This window comes from Ictidomys tridecemlineatus, chromosome 1 (assembly GCF_052094955.1).
Source record: "Ictidomys tridecemlineatus isolate mIctTri1 chromosome 1, mIctTri1.hap1, whole genome shotgun sequence".
NCBI classification, from domain to species: domain Eukaryota; kingdom Metazoa; phylum Chordata; class Mammalia; order Rodentia; family Sciuridae; genus Ictidomys; species Ictidomys tridecemlineatus.
The window spans coordinates 240,419,969-240,438,155 of NC_135477.1; the positions used below are offsets into that span (position 1 = coordinate 240,419,969).

At 44.0% G+C, this 18,187-nt stretch overlaps 1 protein-coding gene across 10 annotated transcripts in view; it reads left to right on the plus strand.

Annotated features, from left to right (window-relative positions):
• The window catches only part of Pdzd2 (PDZ domain containing 2), a 354,997-nt gene that overhangs the window by 120,777 nt on the left and 216,033 nt on the right, over positions 1 to 18,187 (plus strand). For all 10 annotated transcript variants that reach the window (XM_078017033.1, XM_078017026.1, XM_078017014.1 and 7 more), the window contains one exon: positions 535 to 1,372. In XM_078017033.1, coding sequence (XP_077873159.1) covers positions 897 to 1,372 — 476 coding nt within the window. In that variant the 5' untranslated portion in view covers positions 535 to 896. The remainder of the gene's footprint in view (positions 1 to 534; positions 1,373 to 18,187) is intronic.

Sequence of the window (18,187 nt, forward strand, 5' to 3'; positions counted from 1 at the left end):
ATGGTAATTTAAATCAGTTTTGAGTAGCTTGAAGCTGACAGCCTTAGCATTCAAAATAAATGCTTCGGTTACTGAGGTAATCTATTACCACACTGTTGAAATCTACCAGCTTTCTTGGATCTTTCTTTCAGCTAAGTCATGCATCTTCAGGAGAGGTGACATTATTGTCAACAGAGTGGACACAGGTCCAGAACCCTCTGTGACCTTCCAGGGGAGCTTTCCACACGGCCTTCCACTTGGCTGTGAGTTAGATGGCATGTTGATGGGGGTTGATGTAGCAAAAAGCATCTCACTTCTTTGCTGATCGGGGACACTTCCTAGAGAAGGTCAGGGTTCCAGAAGTTTCTGCCTGAAACAAGTGTGTATTTGCATGGGTGTGGAGGGAGCCACACTGGGGAATGGAGAGAGGCCTTAGGTTCCTACTCAAAAAGTAAACATGATCCTCCCGAAGCCCGGGGGGCCTTGTGTCCTGTGCCACCGGGCTCACTATTTTGACTGGATTTTTTGTTTGTTTGTTTCCTCTTCCTTTCCTAGGTGCCAATGAGCCCAGGAAAGGACACACTGTTGCTTCGGCAGGAATACCCCGTTTCCATGGGACGCGTATGGACCCTGCTGTGAAATGATCCCAGCAAGGACTTGTTGGGTACCGCCTCCCTTCCCCTGAGGAGCACCCAGAGCCATCCTTCCTTGGTTTTCCTAATTGTGTCCTGTCCTCTTCTTGCCAAGGCTAACAGGCCAGTCTTGAGTAGGCGTCCCTAGGCGGCTCATCTGCCAGCCTCAACATGAACACAAGCCCAGCTGATGACAGCCAGGGTTCCCCAGGGACGTGGGGCCCCACGGGGTCCGGCCCCCAGCAACAGGACCTTTCATGATGCGGGTGTCCGGGAGTGAGCACCATGCCCATCACCCAGGACAATGCTGTGCTGCACCTGCCCCTCCTCTACCAGTGGCTGCAGAACAGCCTGCGGGAGGGCGGGGACGGGCCCGAGCAGCGGCTCTGCCAGGCGGCCATCCAGAAGCTGCAGGAGTACATCCAGCTGAACTTGGCCGTGGATGAGAGTGCGGTCCCCCCGGACCTCAGCCCTCCAGAAATGGAGATCTGTACTGTGTACCTCACCAAGCAGCTGGGGGACACGGAGACCGTCGGCCTCAGTTTTGGGAACATCCCTGTTTTCGGGGACTATGGTGAGAAGCGCAGAGGAGGCAAGAAGAGGAAGACCCACCAGGGCCCCGTGCTGGACGTGGGCTGTATCTGGGTGACAGAGCTGAGGAAGAACAGCCCCGCGGGCAAGAGCGGGAAGGTCCGGCTGCGGGACGAGATTCTCTCCCTGAACGGGCAGCTGATGGTCGGAGTGGACGTGAGTGGGGCCAGGTAAGTGGGCGCGGCACAGGGACTGGACCCACCCATGGTCAGCTTGGGTCTGAAGGGCGAGTCTGCAGCTGCAGCCGTGGGTCCTGTATTCTTCCTCTAAGGGAAGAAAACACTGAGTCCAAGTTTCTCTGTATGTCTTTGTTCTCTTTCTTCACTTACTCATGGTATTTCTGTTTTCCCCTGTAACTTGGGGTAAGGAAGAGAAGGAACAGGATGTGAAAGGAGTATGAGAAAAGCCACACTGAGTTAGAAGAGGAGGGGACAAGATTGATTCCTTTTCAAGGTTCACTTCTTAGCTCTCTTGAATAATTGTGAGATAACATTTATGGAGCTGGGTCTACTGCAGTGGGCATCTGCCAGCCAGTATCTCACTTCATACCCACCTCCAGAGGACAGCTTAGATGAGAAAACTCAGCTTCATGCATCTTGTTCAAGGTCACTCAAGTAAGAGACCAAAACAGACTTGAACCAGTGTCTGTCTGCACCACGGTCTGTGCTCCTGACCACTGAGCTGTACTTTGTTATTTTGTGGCCTGAGCACAATTTCATGGATGGTTTATAGCTGCACCAAATACCTCCTTAGCATAATTGCAGACACCAGCAAGAAAATTACTAGAACAAATTAATAAGGATTCCATCTACCCCCCAAAAAAGGAAAACAGAAGCCCTTTATCAAAGGAAATTCAATTTTTATACACACCCTGTATTAGGCCAGTCATGGTAGCACACACCTGTGATCCTAGCTACTTAGGAGTCTGAGACAAGAGGATCACAAGTTCAAGGTTAACCTGTGCAACTTAGACCCATCTCAAATTTAAAAGTAGAAAGGTGGTAGTGCACATCTAGGTTCAAACCCCAGTACTGGGGGGGGGGACTGTTAGTTCAATTTACATTACTATAACTGAAATATCTGACAGAGACTACTTATGAAGAAAAGAGTTTATTTAGTTAAAAGTTTTGAAAGTCCAAGATTAGACAGTCCATTGGTTCAGATTCTGGTGAGGGCCTAATGGTAGACAGTGTCATGACAGGAACAGATGGGTGAGGGAAAAAGCATGCCACTAGATGGGAAGCAGGAAAGAGACTGGAGTCCCACAGTCACCCCAATCCCAACCTCCCACTAGGCCCCCACCTGTTAATAGTCCACACCCCCTCCCAACATTGCTGTACTAGGGATCAAGGCTTCAACACATAAATCTTTGGGGGACAAACCACATCCAAAGCAAGCAGAATCCCTTTGGCAAATTGCATCTAGCTAGAGCTTTAGGGTAGAATCTCTTTGAGATTTGGGTACAGTTGTTCCTCCTTTTCTGATGGGTATTGGTTCCAGGACCCCCAGTGTATTCTAAAATCCAAGAATTCTCAAGTCCTTTACATACAGTGGTGTCATGTTTGCATAATTTCTATACACTTTAAATAATTTTTGATTACTTATAATACCTAACAGAATGGAAATGGCATATAGTGGTTCTTCTGTACTCTATAGGGTATAATAACAAGAAAAAAGACTGGCCAGGCGTGGCCTGTAATCCCAGATATTCTGGAGGCTGAGGCAGGAGGATGGCAAATTAGAAGCCTCAGCAACTTAGCAAGACCTTATCTCAAAATAAAACCAAAAGGGCTGGGGATGTGACTCAGTTTGTAAAGCACCCCTCGGTGCAATCCCTTGTTCCAGACACCACACACACACACACACACACACACACACACACACACACACACACACACACACTTCCTGTCCATGCTCTTTTCCTTTTAGTATTTTGGATCCACAGTTGGTAGAATCCTCATGAATAAGGAAGACAAATTGTAGTGGGGAGTTTAAAGTGTTTGGAATGTTCTCAAAATGTTTCTTTTTCAATCATTGTAACTGACTGTTTCTATCAACACCAGAATTTCCAACTACCCATGTGGATTTTACCTTAAAGAGTGGTGATCAGAAATCGGGGTTTTGTTGGGACCCAGGATATTCCCCTGCTCCTCAGCCAACAGCCCCCTCAGCCTCTTCATCATTATTTGTAAGCAACAGACTTCAGGGGCCAACACACCGACTCCTTGCCCACGCTGCCAATCTGATGAAATCATCTATAACATGAGGCATTCTTTTGGGCAATTTGGTCTGTTCCCTCTCTTGAATTTGATTTTTAGTTCAGAATTATCTTCGATGATATTATCAGTTATCCCCCAAAATTCATATGTCAAAGTCCAAATCCTCAGGACCTCAGAAGGCAGCCTTATCAGGAAGTAGCTCCATAGCAGATGTGATGAGTTAAGATGAGGTCATACTAGAGTCGGGTGGTCCCTAATGCAATCTGACTGGTGTCATTATAAAAGGCACATTTGGACACAGACACAAGGAGAATGCTAAGTGAAGACTGAAGTTCTGCTGCTGCATGACAGAGAATTACCAGAAGCCGGGAGAGAGCCCTGGAACAGATCTTTCCCTGCATCAGGGGAGCATGGCCCTGCTGTATCCTTGATCTTGGACTTCAAGACTCTAGAACTGTGAAATAACACATTTCTGTTTCTTAGGGCACCCCATTTGTGGTGCTTTGTTATGGTGTTAGAGTTAAAGCTTCGTCCCAGGGTTTCATAAACTGACTTCCAGACCACTCACGTATAATCGAATCAAGCTTTTATTGAAGCACACCGATGGCGGCTGACCAGAACATAAAGCTGTTCCCCTGATCAGCCCCAAACAATTGCAAGGGCACTCCTTATAAGCCTGAAAACCGCAAAAGGGATGTTCAGGGGGTCTAGCCAGTGCAAGCAAGCCAGGTTACAGAAGCGGGACAGTGCAGTCAAGCGGAGGGAAGCCTAACCAATCACAGTTAGCCCAGTCACCCCAGTTACAGAGCCCCGTTACCCTAGTTACAGAAACAATGCCCCATTAGGTAGTTCCATGAAATTCTTAAAGGTTTCTATAGCAAAAGGAATTGAACCTCTTGGCCCAGTCATGACTCTTCTACTTGGCATGGCTGTTTTACAGGATGAAGTCATAAAACAAAACGGAGTCACATGGACTCCTACTATCACAATGGCAGCCTTAGGAAACTGACACAGGAGATACTTTGACCAGTCACCTTATGCCGAGTCAGGTTTCAATTTTCTCCCTGCCACGGGTTCCTCTAGAGCACTGTGTGTGTGTTTGGAAAGGACACTAAGAATGACGTGAGCTCAGCGTGGGAGGATCAGGTGCACCATGTGCAAGATGAGGTCATGGCTTGCTTCTTTCGAAAATTGTTAGATCAATTTGGAATGTCCACCTCTGAGGAAAGAACAGGAAATTCATAGACATGGGTGGGTTCGACAGCCTTCTGTGCCCCAGACCCTTAGGAGAACTGAATCCATGACTGCCCTGAATGACAGGCACTATTCCTGCCTTCTCAACTGGCCTGCCCACCTGAGGTCCACGGCTGGGTGCTAGGCTCCCCAAGGTCTCCTGGGAGGTCCTTGTTCCCTATCAGTGATAATGACCTTATCCTGGTGTGAACTTCCAGAGAACTTTCTAGGATGGGGGAAGGACATCAGTTGTGTTTGATGTCACACACCCCATCTTGCAGCCGTAGCCCATAACACACCTGAAGAAGGTTCTGTTTGTGAGCTCTGTCACCACCCTCTGAGGCAGGTAGTAGTGTTTCTGGAATGTTCTGTTTGGTGCAAAAGCACTGCAAAGGTTTTTAGCTTAGTTCCTACAAGGAATACTTTGTAATCCCAGTTACTCCCTCCGCTAGCTTTCTATAAGTAAACCAGATCTGTTCCCTGAGGAACAGATTGTTCCAAATTGGTAACGAAATGTGGAATTAATTAAAATGAAACCCACACACCAAAACCAAAACAAATAGACTTTTCTAAAAAGTAGAAGGGCCCACGTTTCACTTTTAGAATTTTTTTTTTTTCAGAATGTGAACTTTGGGCATTTTCATACATTAATAAACATGAACAGAGCAGAGTGCAGAGGACTCAGGCCCGAGAGAGAGACGTCTCCGGCTTCCAGAACTGCTTGTTGGCCGTGTGACTGTGGAGGTGGATTCCGTTTCCTTAATAGGGCTGTGCAGTGGACGAGCAAAGATGAGTTACTTGATGCACTGAGTACAGCATCAGGCACACGGTAGATGTTCAGTCAAAATAGCTTTTTCACACCCACCCAGTGGATCTCAGGCAACCTGAACCCAGAGCACATCCTGCAAATGAGAAAAGGCCTTTGAGTTTTGAAAAAGAGAAAAGCCTCAAACTCTGCCAGTCAGTTCACAGAGAGACAAAGAAAAAGCTTCTGTCCCCAAACTGGGGAGATAATCAAATTACAATAGTCCCCCTTCATCCATGGGGGTGCATTCCAAGACCCTCGGTGGATGCCTGAAGCCACGGGAAGTACTGAACCCTGTACATACTATGCTTTGTCCTACAGGTACCAATGACAAAGTTTTAAATTAGGCACAGTAAGAGATTAGCCACCATAAGTAATGATCAGATAGAATAATTATAACAATTTACTATAATAAACGTTATGTGAATGTGGTCTCTCCCTCTCTCAAAATATCTTACTGTACTGAACTGTATTTGGGGATCGTGGTTGGCCACAAATAACTGAAACTATGGGTAAGGGGACTACTGTTTTGCACAACTGCTGTGGCATGGCACCAACCACTTGGAAAGGACCCTGGCATGTGTAGAAACAGTGTCCCTGAGCCCACTGGCCAGAGAGTACTGGAGTGTGAGGAGTGTGTGGTCCTAGAAGAGCCAGGTTCAGGGGCAGTCAGGGGGTCAGAGGGACAAGCTGCCTGGCCCACAAGAGTTCCGTGCTGGAAGGACTAGCCGAGTATCAGCCCTGGCCAGAGGTAACTTTCAGCACGGTCCCCGTTGCCTTGAAATTGTGTGTAAAATTAAATTTAGGGTTGGTACCAGCTTAGACTCCGGTTACCCATGGCAACCTGGAGTTCTGTCTGGATTATAGCAGATTTGAAACAGAGTTTCAAGATGCTCCAAGAAGGTGTTACTTGGAGAAATGACACAGGGAGTGATATAGGCAACAGAGAGGAAGAGTGGTCAGTTAGAGCTTTATTCTATAGTCTCTGGGGCCTGCCCACCTGAATGTGCCCAGAGTACCTGATGTTCCACGAAGCACTATACAGGTGTAAGAGACGGTCATCCTGACAACCCAGGGACATTAAGGAAAGGTTAAATTATACTCAGCATAATGTTTAAAAAGCCAGAGAAGCGTGTAATACACTTTAGAAAGATTTCCATTACAGAAGGTTAAAAGGAAAACAAGCTTCAGCATTTAAAATTCAATTATCTGGAAAACTTGCCATGTGGAACAGCCCATTCCCCCAGGACGTGGTGTAAATGAAGCGTTGCAGGCCCGTACATTTGCACCCTACTTCATTCTTTTCCGCCTGCTCTCTCCTCATGCTATTTTGTTTCATGCCTGGGTTTCTGGAGGGTGTCCCAGAGTTCACCCAAGTCCTGTTTTCTCTTTGTGGCAAGGAGGAAATCGAGGCTTGGGGAAGTGGCTTCCTGAGGTGAAGTGTCTTCGTAGAGAAGAGCAAGGACTGGAATTCATGCCCTCTGACTTGGATTCCAGAACTTTCTCCTCAACACTGTAAATAGAAACCAATAAAATTAGGAGTTTTTTTTTGTATAGTTTATTATTTATAATGAAAACAGAAATCAGTTTGTTTTATGGGTTCTGTGAGTGGGTGGGGATTGCATCTAGAACCTTCCATTCTTAACAAGAGTTTTGCATATAGCAACTTCATGAAAGGTGTAACTGAGAGCTGGAAGTCACGGCTGGAGCTGGCACTACTCTGGCTCTCAGTGCCACCAGGGCAAGGCTGCAGAGGATCAGAGGGCCATCGCCTGCCACCTTGTGGTGGAAATCGAGCACAGGGAGAGAAAGTGCTGGGAGTTGAGGTCAGGTGTGTGATTCATTGAACGGTGTGTGCTTCACAACTGTGCCGTTACAGTGAAGCTTTTGGCCTTCACGTCTCTCCCTAGAGTGGCAGCTTCTTAGCCATCTGCGGGCGCCATGCCCCCCTCTGACTGATGTTCTCGTGTGACCCAGGAAGTCGCTCCATCCCTCCTAACACACCCTGGTCCTGAGGTCCCCCCACTGGTAGTAGATGAGGAGCTGATCCAACAAGCTCTTCGTGGCTGATGGAATTAATTAAAATGAAACCTACCTGGTTTCTCTAACGCGAGCCTCGGGAATCAGGGCGTTTCCAGGGAAAGTGTGAGTGGCAGCAACTGACAGAATGCCAGGCAATGGGTGGTGGGGGGGGGTCTGTTAGAAAACTGGCAGTGTTGGCACACCAAGATCATTGTCACAGCCCAGATCATCATCCCAGCCACTTACAGACGGGTTTCTGAGGGCCCACTTATGATGGGATCGTTTACGTTAAAAGGATAGACTTCTCATTGTTTAAGGGTGGAAGTTCAGGGCTACATCCACAGATGCTCTTTGATTTTTATTCCAGTGACCTGCTTCTCTGATGGTACCCACGTCAGAGCTGAATGGGGCATTGTAGCCACCGCTAGGTGACAGACTCCTGCCCTGGAAGGTGGGGAAACCAAATATCTCACTGAAGACACTCACTTTTAAAGGGTTAATATTACTTCCACAAATTATAATTGTAAACCGTAAAGAGAAAAAAAAAAGATCAAAGCGTCTTAGTGTGATTATAGTGTTAGCTCTGGCTTCAGAACCTTCTATTTATGGGTACCCCTGGGCCGTTTTCAGGAATCTTGACTTCTACCTCACCTTTCATGTCCAGGTATTAAATAAGTTATAAGCATTTTTATTCTCTCATTTGAGTACCAAATGCCCCCTCATGACTCTCAAGCTTTTTTTTTTTTTCCCCAAAAGGGCTTTGAATTCCAAGCTTTGGCACTGGTTCACCTCTGGTCTGTCCCTTCTGAAGTGGAGGAGGTAACCACATCGCTTGGCTTTGCTTTCATCCTACCTCGACTTGCCAACACAGAAATAAAATGACTTGAGCCCCTGTCTTCCGTTGTTCAGCTGAGGGTGGCTGCCTTCTGGAGAGCAATAAGACCCGATGCCAGGCCCTTGGTTTGGTCCCCAGGACTGTATAAAATAAAATATAGGTTTTAAGCCAGGTACAGTGGTGCACCACTATAATCCCAACTACATGGGAGGCCGAGGCAGGAGGATCACAAGTTCAAGGCCCGGCCTGGGCAAATTAGACCCTGTCTCAAATTAAAAAAAAAAAAAAAAAAAGTTAAAGGGCTGGGGGTGTGACTCAGTAGTAGAGTACCTCATTCCCAGTACCATGAGAAGGAGAAGGAGAAGGAGGAGTTGTTTTTATCTAGTTTGATTTCTCCATGAGATTCTTCTTTGAAATGTGATCTTCCTCCAAAGATTTTGAGGATGTGAGTTTGAATCATGCTAGTTTAAAATGTTCATGGAGACATAACTACTCGTAGCTTTTAGGGGGACGACATAACAATGTTGAAATGCACAGAGTAGTACACAAAGGTGTTGCGTATCTTGTGGATTCTGCCATCTTTGATTCTTAGACTCAGATGCCAGCCCTGTTACGTAGGTCTGACAGCCAACCCATCCCACAGGTACCTGTGCAGGGCTTTCTTCACCAAGGAAACGATGACTCTGTCATTTATAATGTCCCTTGGCCTTAAAATGAGCCTTTTCCCTTTGGGGAGAGAGAAAAGTCTGGGTTATTTCCAAGGCTGGAATACTAGGTCTAAGATCAGATGGTTTAAATGGGACTGGGATTTTATTAAGATGCTCTTGACCCTTGGGATCCCAGATGTGTATTCTCAAATGTCCCCGAAAGATGTTCTAACTATCCTGGGGTAGGAGATAGAAAGTGTGTATCCCTAAAATTTCCACTTGGAAAGTATAAGCCTCTGTCAAATTGCATGGCAGTTCTTGTTTTTCCCCGACTCCTGGGTTTTCCAAAGTCCAAGTGTACATTCCTGCAGTCCTTTTCTAACCCAGCAATGTAGACAGAAAGGACTTCCATGGCGGTCCACCTAAAAATGGCTCATGCCCTAGCACAGAGATTGCCAAAGTGGAAGATCCATGGGGAAGCAGAAAAAATATTTGCATCCTGAAGTATATTTTTTATCTTAAAAAAAATAAGAAATTGAGCTTGACTAATATTTTCAGTATGGATGGACGACAACCTCCTTATTCAATGTGTACATCAGAAAGTCCCTTGTCCTGTATGATATGTGATGTACTGTGAGGAAATGGGGAGATATCCACAAAAGGCCATCACTGCTTAATTCACTTCTGACTTATTTCAAAGGACTGTAGTTGATGTAGGTTTACTCAGTGAAGTAGGTTTATGGATTAAATGACTTTGTTTTAACTTATCAACCTTCACAAAATGGGCGAATAAAATAAAGAAATTCTAGACTGGAAAAAAGAGGATTAAAAATAATACAATGAATGCAGACACAAGCAAACAATAAGAATGACTTAGTTAACTGACACTTCTCTTTCTGCCAGTATGTCCTTGGCCACATTATGAAATGAAACAGCCTGTTTATATTGCCAAGAAGTCAGACAAAAAGATAAAATTGGGAGCAAGCAAGAGTCTATATGAAGTACAAATTTATAACCACTATCATTAAAGAAAAAGTTCTGTCTATATATAGATTATGTATTGAGATACTACTTAGTGATGGTATGAGGCCATCATGAATAGCAAGATATTTAAAATCTAAATATGCACAACAGGGATGCAAATAGTTTAAAATATTCTAGCAGTGTTTAAAATTATGCAATACTAAATCTAGTCCAGAATTTTACTAAACTGAATGTTTAAGAGCCTGTCATGAGGGTGTTTTTTTTTTTTTTAACTTAATTGCTTATCACAAAAAGCCACATCCCATCAGGAAAACACTTTCTTCCTGGTGTGGTAAAATAGCTAGACTAATACATGGAAAACAATATAGGTACAAAATAAACTGCATGGTTTTGTTGTCAGCAGTTTCTTTTGGAAGTTGCTCAGAAACATCACTGAAGTTTTAAAGAGAGAGTGATGCAGTGTTGGGAATTTGCTATGCTGTTGGGCAAAAGTACTGCTGATTTTCATGTGAAGTAGGTTTATGGATTAAATGACTTAAGGGAATGTGCTTGGTTCTGTTTCAGTAATGAAATAGAGCTACTTATCCATGAGTCACTAAAAAGGCACCAAAAATAAGGGCTACGAAAGAGAAGTCTCCTTAATTCAGACTCCCACTCTCTTGTCCCTATCAATTACTGCACCCCAAAGCAAAACTCTTACTGGTTTTAGAGTTTCTTTTCAAGAATTACTCTAAGCATATACAAGTGCATATTGGCTATATTTTGTCTAGTGAGAGCACACTGTCATACTGTTCTGCATCTTAACTATTTTAACTTAAAAACCTATTTTAGAGATTGTTTCAAGTCAGAAGATCATTCTGTTTTGTCTTTCACTTTTGAACAGCTATATAATAGTCCACTAAAGGTTGCCAATGTGATTTTATTTAATCAGTCACCAATGAATGAGTGTTTTATTGTACAGTTTTCTTTTGCAGTTTTAACAAGTCTGCAGTCAATTTTATGTTCACATGTTACTATGTACATGTACAAATGTATGTGAAGGATAAACTCCAAGGAGTGGGATCCTCAAACAAATCACTTGTTAAATTTATTACTCACATTGCAAATTGCATCCCAACTGACTTTATATATAAAAAGTACTGCTTTCCCTCATAGCTTCCCCAACACTCTAGTAATAGCTTTAAAATATGGGATCATGCTACATGCAGAATTCTGTTTGATCCTTTTTTCACTTAACACATTTAAACATGTTCCTCCTTATTAAATGGTCTTAAGGTACGCTCATCCATCATCTAGGCGAGCATGCTCTTTCTGTCATTGCCAGTCTTTCAATATTATACTTAACATCGCATCTAAAATGTTTGTACCATGGCCTTTTCCCCCTTTGACCGTCCTCTTTAGACACATTTCTTGGAATGACGTTATTGTGTCAAAAGGACATTTTTGTCAAATTGCTTTACATAAATTGTTTTTCATAAATTGCTTTTACCAGATTATTCCACTACCAATAATGTCTGAGCAACAGTATACCGAGCCATTTCCAGACTGGACATCACAAATTTACATTTATGTATGATTTTTTTTTTTTTTAAATCTGTACTTAGTTGATCGAGGAGCTTGGTTATTTCCCCCCAAGGGTTCTTTTGTTTGTTTGCTGGAGGAAAGTAAATGTCCCCATCGTGAGCAACAGATGGAAGGATGCAGCCTCAGGGCAGAGAGCAGTTCCTGGCTGGCATCTGGCAAGGAAACTGGGACCTCAGTCCTACAACTCAAAGAACCAGACCCTGCCAACAGCTGGTGAGCTTGGAAGAGGTCCCTGAGCCCCAGATAAGATTATTGGCAGCTCAGGCCAACACCTCATGCCAGTCTTAGCAATGCTGAGCCAGAGCCCAGGCAGTCTGTGGCTGCTCCTCACCTGCGGAATTCAGAGCTAATAAGTGGGGGAAGCTCCAAAGTCTGTGCATTTATGGCAATTTGTTGCACAGCAGGAGAAAACTAATAAAATGGTAACAGACAATAAAGTACTTGATTCCTCTCATGTCATTTACTCCTTGGTTCACATGTGGAAATCTTGTCTCCCTTAGCCAGATTATAACCTCCCTGAGAACAAGACCAGTTGTGATGTTTCTCCTGCGCCAGCCCCATTATCTGCCTGCCCTAGGGTCTGCACTTGGGGGAGACAGGGGTCAGTGGGAGCAGCCTAACTATTCCCTGCCTCGGCTTAAACCTTGACTCAACCTGTCTAAACCTTGGGTTACCTCATCTTTAAAATGGGAATAGAATGCATCAGGAAAGATCATTGGAAAAATACGCAAATGTGACCAGCAGTCACTTCTGAAAGTGGGCAGTGACAGAATCAAATTCCACAGGAGATTTGTGGGGATCAAATGAGACAATTTTAAAGCCCTTAGTGGAGTTCACCGTGGTACATGGTTGGTAGAAAAAGGCCATTTGTTTGGTATCATGTTACTCTAGCCCTTTTTCCCTACGCGCGCACGCACAAACACGCACGCACAAACACACACACACACACACACACACACACACACACACACACGTACACACCCAACAGCCCCAACAGCCCCGCTTCCACCCACTGGCCATCAATCAGGGGTAGATAAACTAAATCCAGCCTTTGGCACTATTGGCAATCCGTTTTATCTCCTGGGAATTTGCAGCAACCATGCTGAAAGGTCAAGTGGAACGAGGTCCAAAATCTGGTCCAGAAAGAGCCAGAGCCACATGCACACACTAGAGTTAAAGAAGGACAGACATCAGGAGGAAACTTATTCCTTTAGAGGAACACAAAGAGCATGCAGGATCAAGAGAATTTCCCCAGGTAAAAAGTAGAGGACAGTGCTTCCAGGGGCCAGGGGACTTGCAGTTCCCAGCACAGGTTCCCACAGTGCCTGGCCAGACTTGATTCCATGAGACTTGTGTGTCCTCACAAAGTATCCTTGTAAACAGATAAGCCTGGCCAAAAGGTTGCTGGTGGGGGACAAATCAGACAGCTGGTCAGGTTCTAATAAGCCCTAGCACACCAAGCCCAAGTGAGTGCTGATTCCACATAAATCTTTAAAAGAAAACTAAATTGTGTTTCTCTTCCTCCAGACCGTCCTTCATCTGTCCGCAGTTGAATTCCCAGTGGCCTCTGGGGGGCACTATTCAATTAAGTTTATTGCATGGTAGCGAGCAAAGCACTGTACCGACGGAGCATTTTAAGAAGTGGGTGTTTGAAGGAATCATTACCATTTATTGAATCCCTGCAATGCGCTTGCTGGGTGCTCTGTATATATTACAGCTGAAACAATTGCAATTCCTCTTTCCACCCACCAATTGTAGATTCTTTTCTAGCTTTGTTTCTTGTTTCTATAGACATGTTATTAACAGGTATCAGGCAAAAATGAAAGCTTTTATTTTTCCTTTTAATAAACAGGAAGACCTGAGGTTACTGCTTCTGTTGGGAACCGGTTCAAGTTCAGTTGGCCTTCAATTACTTGATGTACTTGGACATCATTTGCATTTTTATGGGCATGTGCTCCTTTTTAATTAGAAAAACAAGGAATTAAATGTAGCACCACTATAAAACAGAAAGAAAAAGTATTCTGCTGACATGGGTATAATTGGCTGTGACCTTCTCTCTCAAGAGGAGGTGAGGTGCTTCCTGTCTCATCTCTTTTATCCTCTCAGAGCCTTGGCTGGTGGCTGCTGGGGTGTGGGAACTGGGCGGGGGTGGGGGGTGGGGGGGTGTGCTCTCCACTTTGCCCAATACCACGGCCTTCCAAAACTTCTCAGGAAACTCTTCTCTCTGAAGTCTGCAAACAACTACAACCATTTTTTTCTTTTTCATTTCTTTTTAGTCTTTAATTGAGATATTTGGGAAACTTATCTATTCATTAGATAGTATCAATTTAATTTTTATAAATATTGTCCACAAAATTTGATCCCCAGAACCACCCCACCCCCCTCACACAAATATATGTATACATATATTTGTGTGTATATATATATATATATATATATATATACCCACACACACACATACACATACCTGTTGTTCTCAGGGAACATCTATTACAGGTATTTTTCTCATTTAATTTTTACAACAACCCTATGAGGAAGGAGGTAAGTATCAGGTTTTTTTTTGAATTGGCACATAATAATTGGACATACTTATGAGGTACCATATGACATGTATACATTTTATAATAATTGTATACATTATATACAATAATTTGAACATTATATTATAATTTTATAATGTTCAAATCAGGTTAAACATATATATCTCATCTGCTACTTCCTAGTGATGAGAATATTTGCAGTCCTTTCTTCTGGCTTCTTTTGAAGTGTGCAGTACATTAGTGTTATCTGTAGTCACCGACTGTGCACACCAGAACTTCCTGCTCCTATCTATCTGTAATATAGTACCCTGCTCAACCTTTCCTCTATCCCCCTTCCCCCCTTGTCCCTGGTCTCTGGTCACCACCATTTTACTCTCAACTTCTGTGACGTGAACTTTTTAGATTCCACATATGAATGAGATCGTGCAGTGTCTGTTCTTGTGTCTGTTCTTGTGCCTGCTCATTTCGTTCAGCATGTCCTCCAGCTCCATCCACGTTGTCACCAATGGCTGATTAGCATTCCACCGCGCATATACCAAGATGGAAGCATTTCCGTATTATTGTCTACACGCTTCAGTGGGAAAGTGTAGGCTGAGACAGATGGACAAAGCCCACCAGGTTGCTAAGGGTGGGAGCCTGGGATGAAGCTCAGGTTTACCTGCCTCTAAGACCTGAGTCTTTTGTGGCTAGGATGATCTGTGTACTGCTATCCATCCCACAAACAGCACATCTGTCCCAACAGAGAGCACATCCATACAAGTAACAGCATGTCAGTCTCCAGTAAGGAGCATGAGAATTCTGTAAATTCATCCTGATCCAGGCACCTCACTCCTTATTTTTGACATCACCGTCTTTCACGCATAACTGCAGTAGAAGAGAAGAACCCCAAATCAAGAGGTCTGGGTTCTGAGACACTTCTTGATATCTTTATATTCTTATTTACATAAGGATGTTTATTGATCACCTACTATGTTTTAGCTGTGATGCTACCTATCAGAGGAAAACTGACGCACACAACGTAGCAGGTCCCCTGTTTTCTGGAGCTTGCAATCTAGGCCTTGAGGAACTGCCTTCCTTTTGTAGGAGTCATTGTGACTAATAAGGATATGAAGGACTTTTTAAAGTAAACTTTCTCATAAGAGCTTTACTTAGATAGAGTTCACATATTGATTAAATTTGTCCTTTAAAATGTACAAGTGGTGTTGTACATTCACAGAGTGAAATACCATCAATCGCCAAGTTTAGGATGTTTTCTTTTTTTTCTTTTTCAAAAGAAGTCCCGGCCATTGCCAGTCGCTTCTCACGCCCTTCTTCTCCAGGCCCTGAACCACCAATCTCCTTTCTGTCTGTTAGAGGTTTACAATCCATTCAGTGCGTTTCGGTTGTGATCTTCTGTCACTGGCTCCCTTCGTCTAGCCTGATGCAGTCCGTGTTCACTCATTTTGCAGCCTGTCTCATTGGAGCTTTGCTCCTTTGTGTTGCCAAACAGTGTTCAGAGGATGTGTAGCCACAGTTGTTTGTCATCCATCACTTGAAGGACATTGGGGTCATTTCCGCTTTTGGGCTGTAACAAATAATGCTGTGAACCTTGATGCATGCTCTCTTTTGGATGTGGTTGGTCTCTCAAGGGTTCAGGTGCTGGAAGCTTGGTGCCAAGGTGTTGGGATGGTGGAGGAACCTTTAAAAGAAGCGGTCTAGTGGGAGGTCCTTGGGTCATTAAGGGTCCTGCTCTTAGGAGGAATTAAAGTAGTTCTCATGGGACTTCTTGGTAGTCCTCCCAAGAGGATTGTTACAGAAGCCTGAGCCTGACCCCAGCCAGCTCTCTGCCTTCCTGGATCAAGAAGAGATCTCTCACCCACACACACAGGGTCCTACAGTGATGTGATGCTATCACCAGAGGCCAAACCCGTGGGGCCATTCGAACGTGGGCTTTGAACCTCCAAAACTGTGAGTTAAATACACCTCCTTTTCTTTATAAGTAGCCTGTCTCAGGTATTTTATTAGAGTAATAAAAATCTGATGAATAAAACTTACAAGTTTTCATGTGAGCATGCATTTTCCATTTTCTTGGGTGCCTATCTAGGAATGGCATTGATAGTTATGATAACTTTACATGTAACCTTTTGAGGAGCTGCCAAATTGTTTTCCGGAATGTCTGTACCATTCCCACCAGCAATATTTAAAGGTTCTAATTTCTCCCTGTGCAGATGTCTTTGCTCCCCTGACCAAGGTTTCCCAACAGTGCAGAGCCTTTGTTGACCCAGCCCAGTCGCAGGAACAGGATGGAGGCCCTCCTTGGGGTGATTTATGAGGTATAGAGACCCAACTCCCTTCCACTGTTTTTCCTTATCATGGATCATTAACCAGTAGAAAAAGAGATGTTCGAGGGGGATTAAACTAGATTTAGGAGTGACAGTAACGTGGGCATTTAAGAGTGATTTCTTGAGAAGTAAAAAGGGGTCACAGTAGTTGAATTTAGTGGTACAAAGACTAACCAAAGGGTTGGAAGAACTGTAAACTGAATAAAAATTTGGGCAAAGATAAGGGACTCCAAATAACTAACAAAAATTACTAAGAACCAATTCTGCCTTTTAAAGGAAATAAATTGCCTTAAAATATAACAAAGGCCAAAATTTCCAGAGTCCAAACTAATATACTATATAAACATTTTTTATTTTTTTTTAATTATTTATTTTTTAGATTTTTTTTTAACCTTCATTTTATTGTTATGTGGTACTGAGGATCGAACCCAGTGCCTCTCGCATGCTAGGCGAGCACTCTAACTCTGAGCCACAACTCCAGCCCTATTTTTTAAAGGTTGTTCTACAACTTTTTACCATGAGTAGCAAATAAAATGAAGTGTGCAAGATGGTATTCTTTAAAACTTAACTGTAGAATTACCACATGATCTAGCAATTCTAATTCCAGGTATATATACCACCCAAAACTGAAAGCCGGAACTTGAACAGATACCTATACCCATGTCCATCGTCGAATTATTCACATTAGCCAAAAGGTGGAAGCAACTCAAATATCTATTGATGGATGAATTGATAAACAAAGCTGTGGAATATACATTCATATTTTTTTCAGCCTTAAAAAGTGTATTAGGGCTTCCAAGAATCACAGAGCGGGGGGTTCAGAAATGTATTTTCTCTCAATTCTAGAGGTTGCAGGTCCAAGAGCGAGATGGGTTTCTTCTGAGGCCTTGCTGCTTGGCTACCTTTGTGCTATGTCCTTACATGGTCCTCTGTGTGTGTGTGTGTGTGTGTGTGTGTGTGTGTGTGTGTGTGTGTAATAAGCCACACATGAAAGATAAGCATGTATGATTTCACTTATGTAAGGGTCCTTGAAGAGCCAAATGCAGAGAGAACATGGAATGGAGGTCACCAGGGGCTGGGAGTCTGGAGTTGCTACCTAATGGAGGCTGAACTAGTTTCAGAACTAGATGATGAAAAAGTGGTGGAGTTGTACTGTGCTGAGGGTTGCGCCACACTATGAATGTTGTGCCTTTAAGAAAAATTAAAGTGGTAAATATTATGGGATGTATATTTTACCACGATTTTGAAAACGTACAGTAAGTACGGACTTAGTTGTGTGAGGACAGGTCTGGGTCAGAGGTCTGAGGAATGTCGGGGTCTTACAGGTCTTCCCTTGTCCCTCTACCTTCAACTCCTATACGCAGGTCTTAACCAACCCGGTGCCAGGGTGTTGCTAGCACTCTTGGTTCTAGTTAACCAGCAGCCATGTCTGTACCTGGATGATTAATAGGACAGCGCAAGGCTTCCTCCCCAATCTGGGGAAATGAGGCAAATATCAAAGGTCAAGACGTTTGTTGTATGCATCTTGGAAGTGACCACTGGGAGCAAAGGTGGAGAAGGAAATGTGGATACTTTCTGATTTCCTGGAACTTCTCGACACCCTGAGAAGCCGTTAGAGGAGAGCTTTCCACCTTTCCTCCCGAGCAGGGTAGCAGCACATGGGCTGGGATTCCCTAATGATACCTCAGCTGGGACCCTGGGAGCCACACTAACCTAGGCTCAGACTCCCCATGTGTGGACCGTGGCCATGCAGTGATGTCTGGGCTGGCCAATGCACACTGGGCCTGCATGGCCC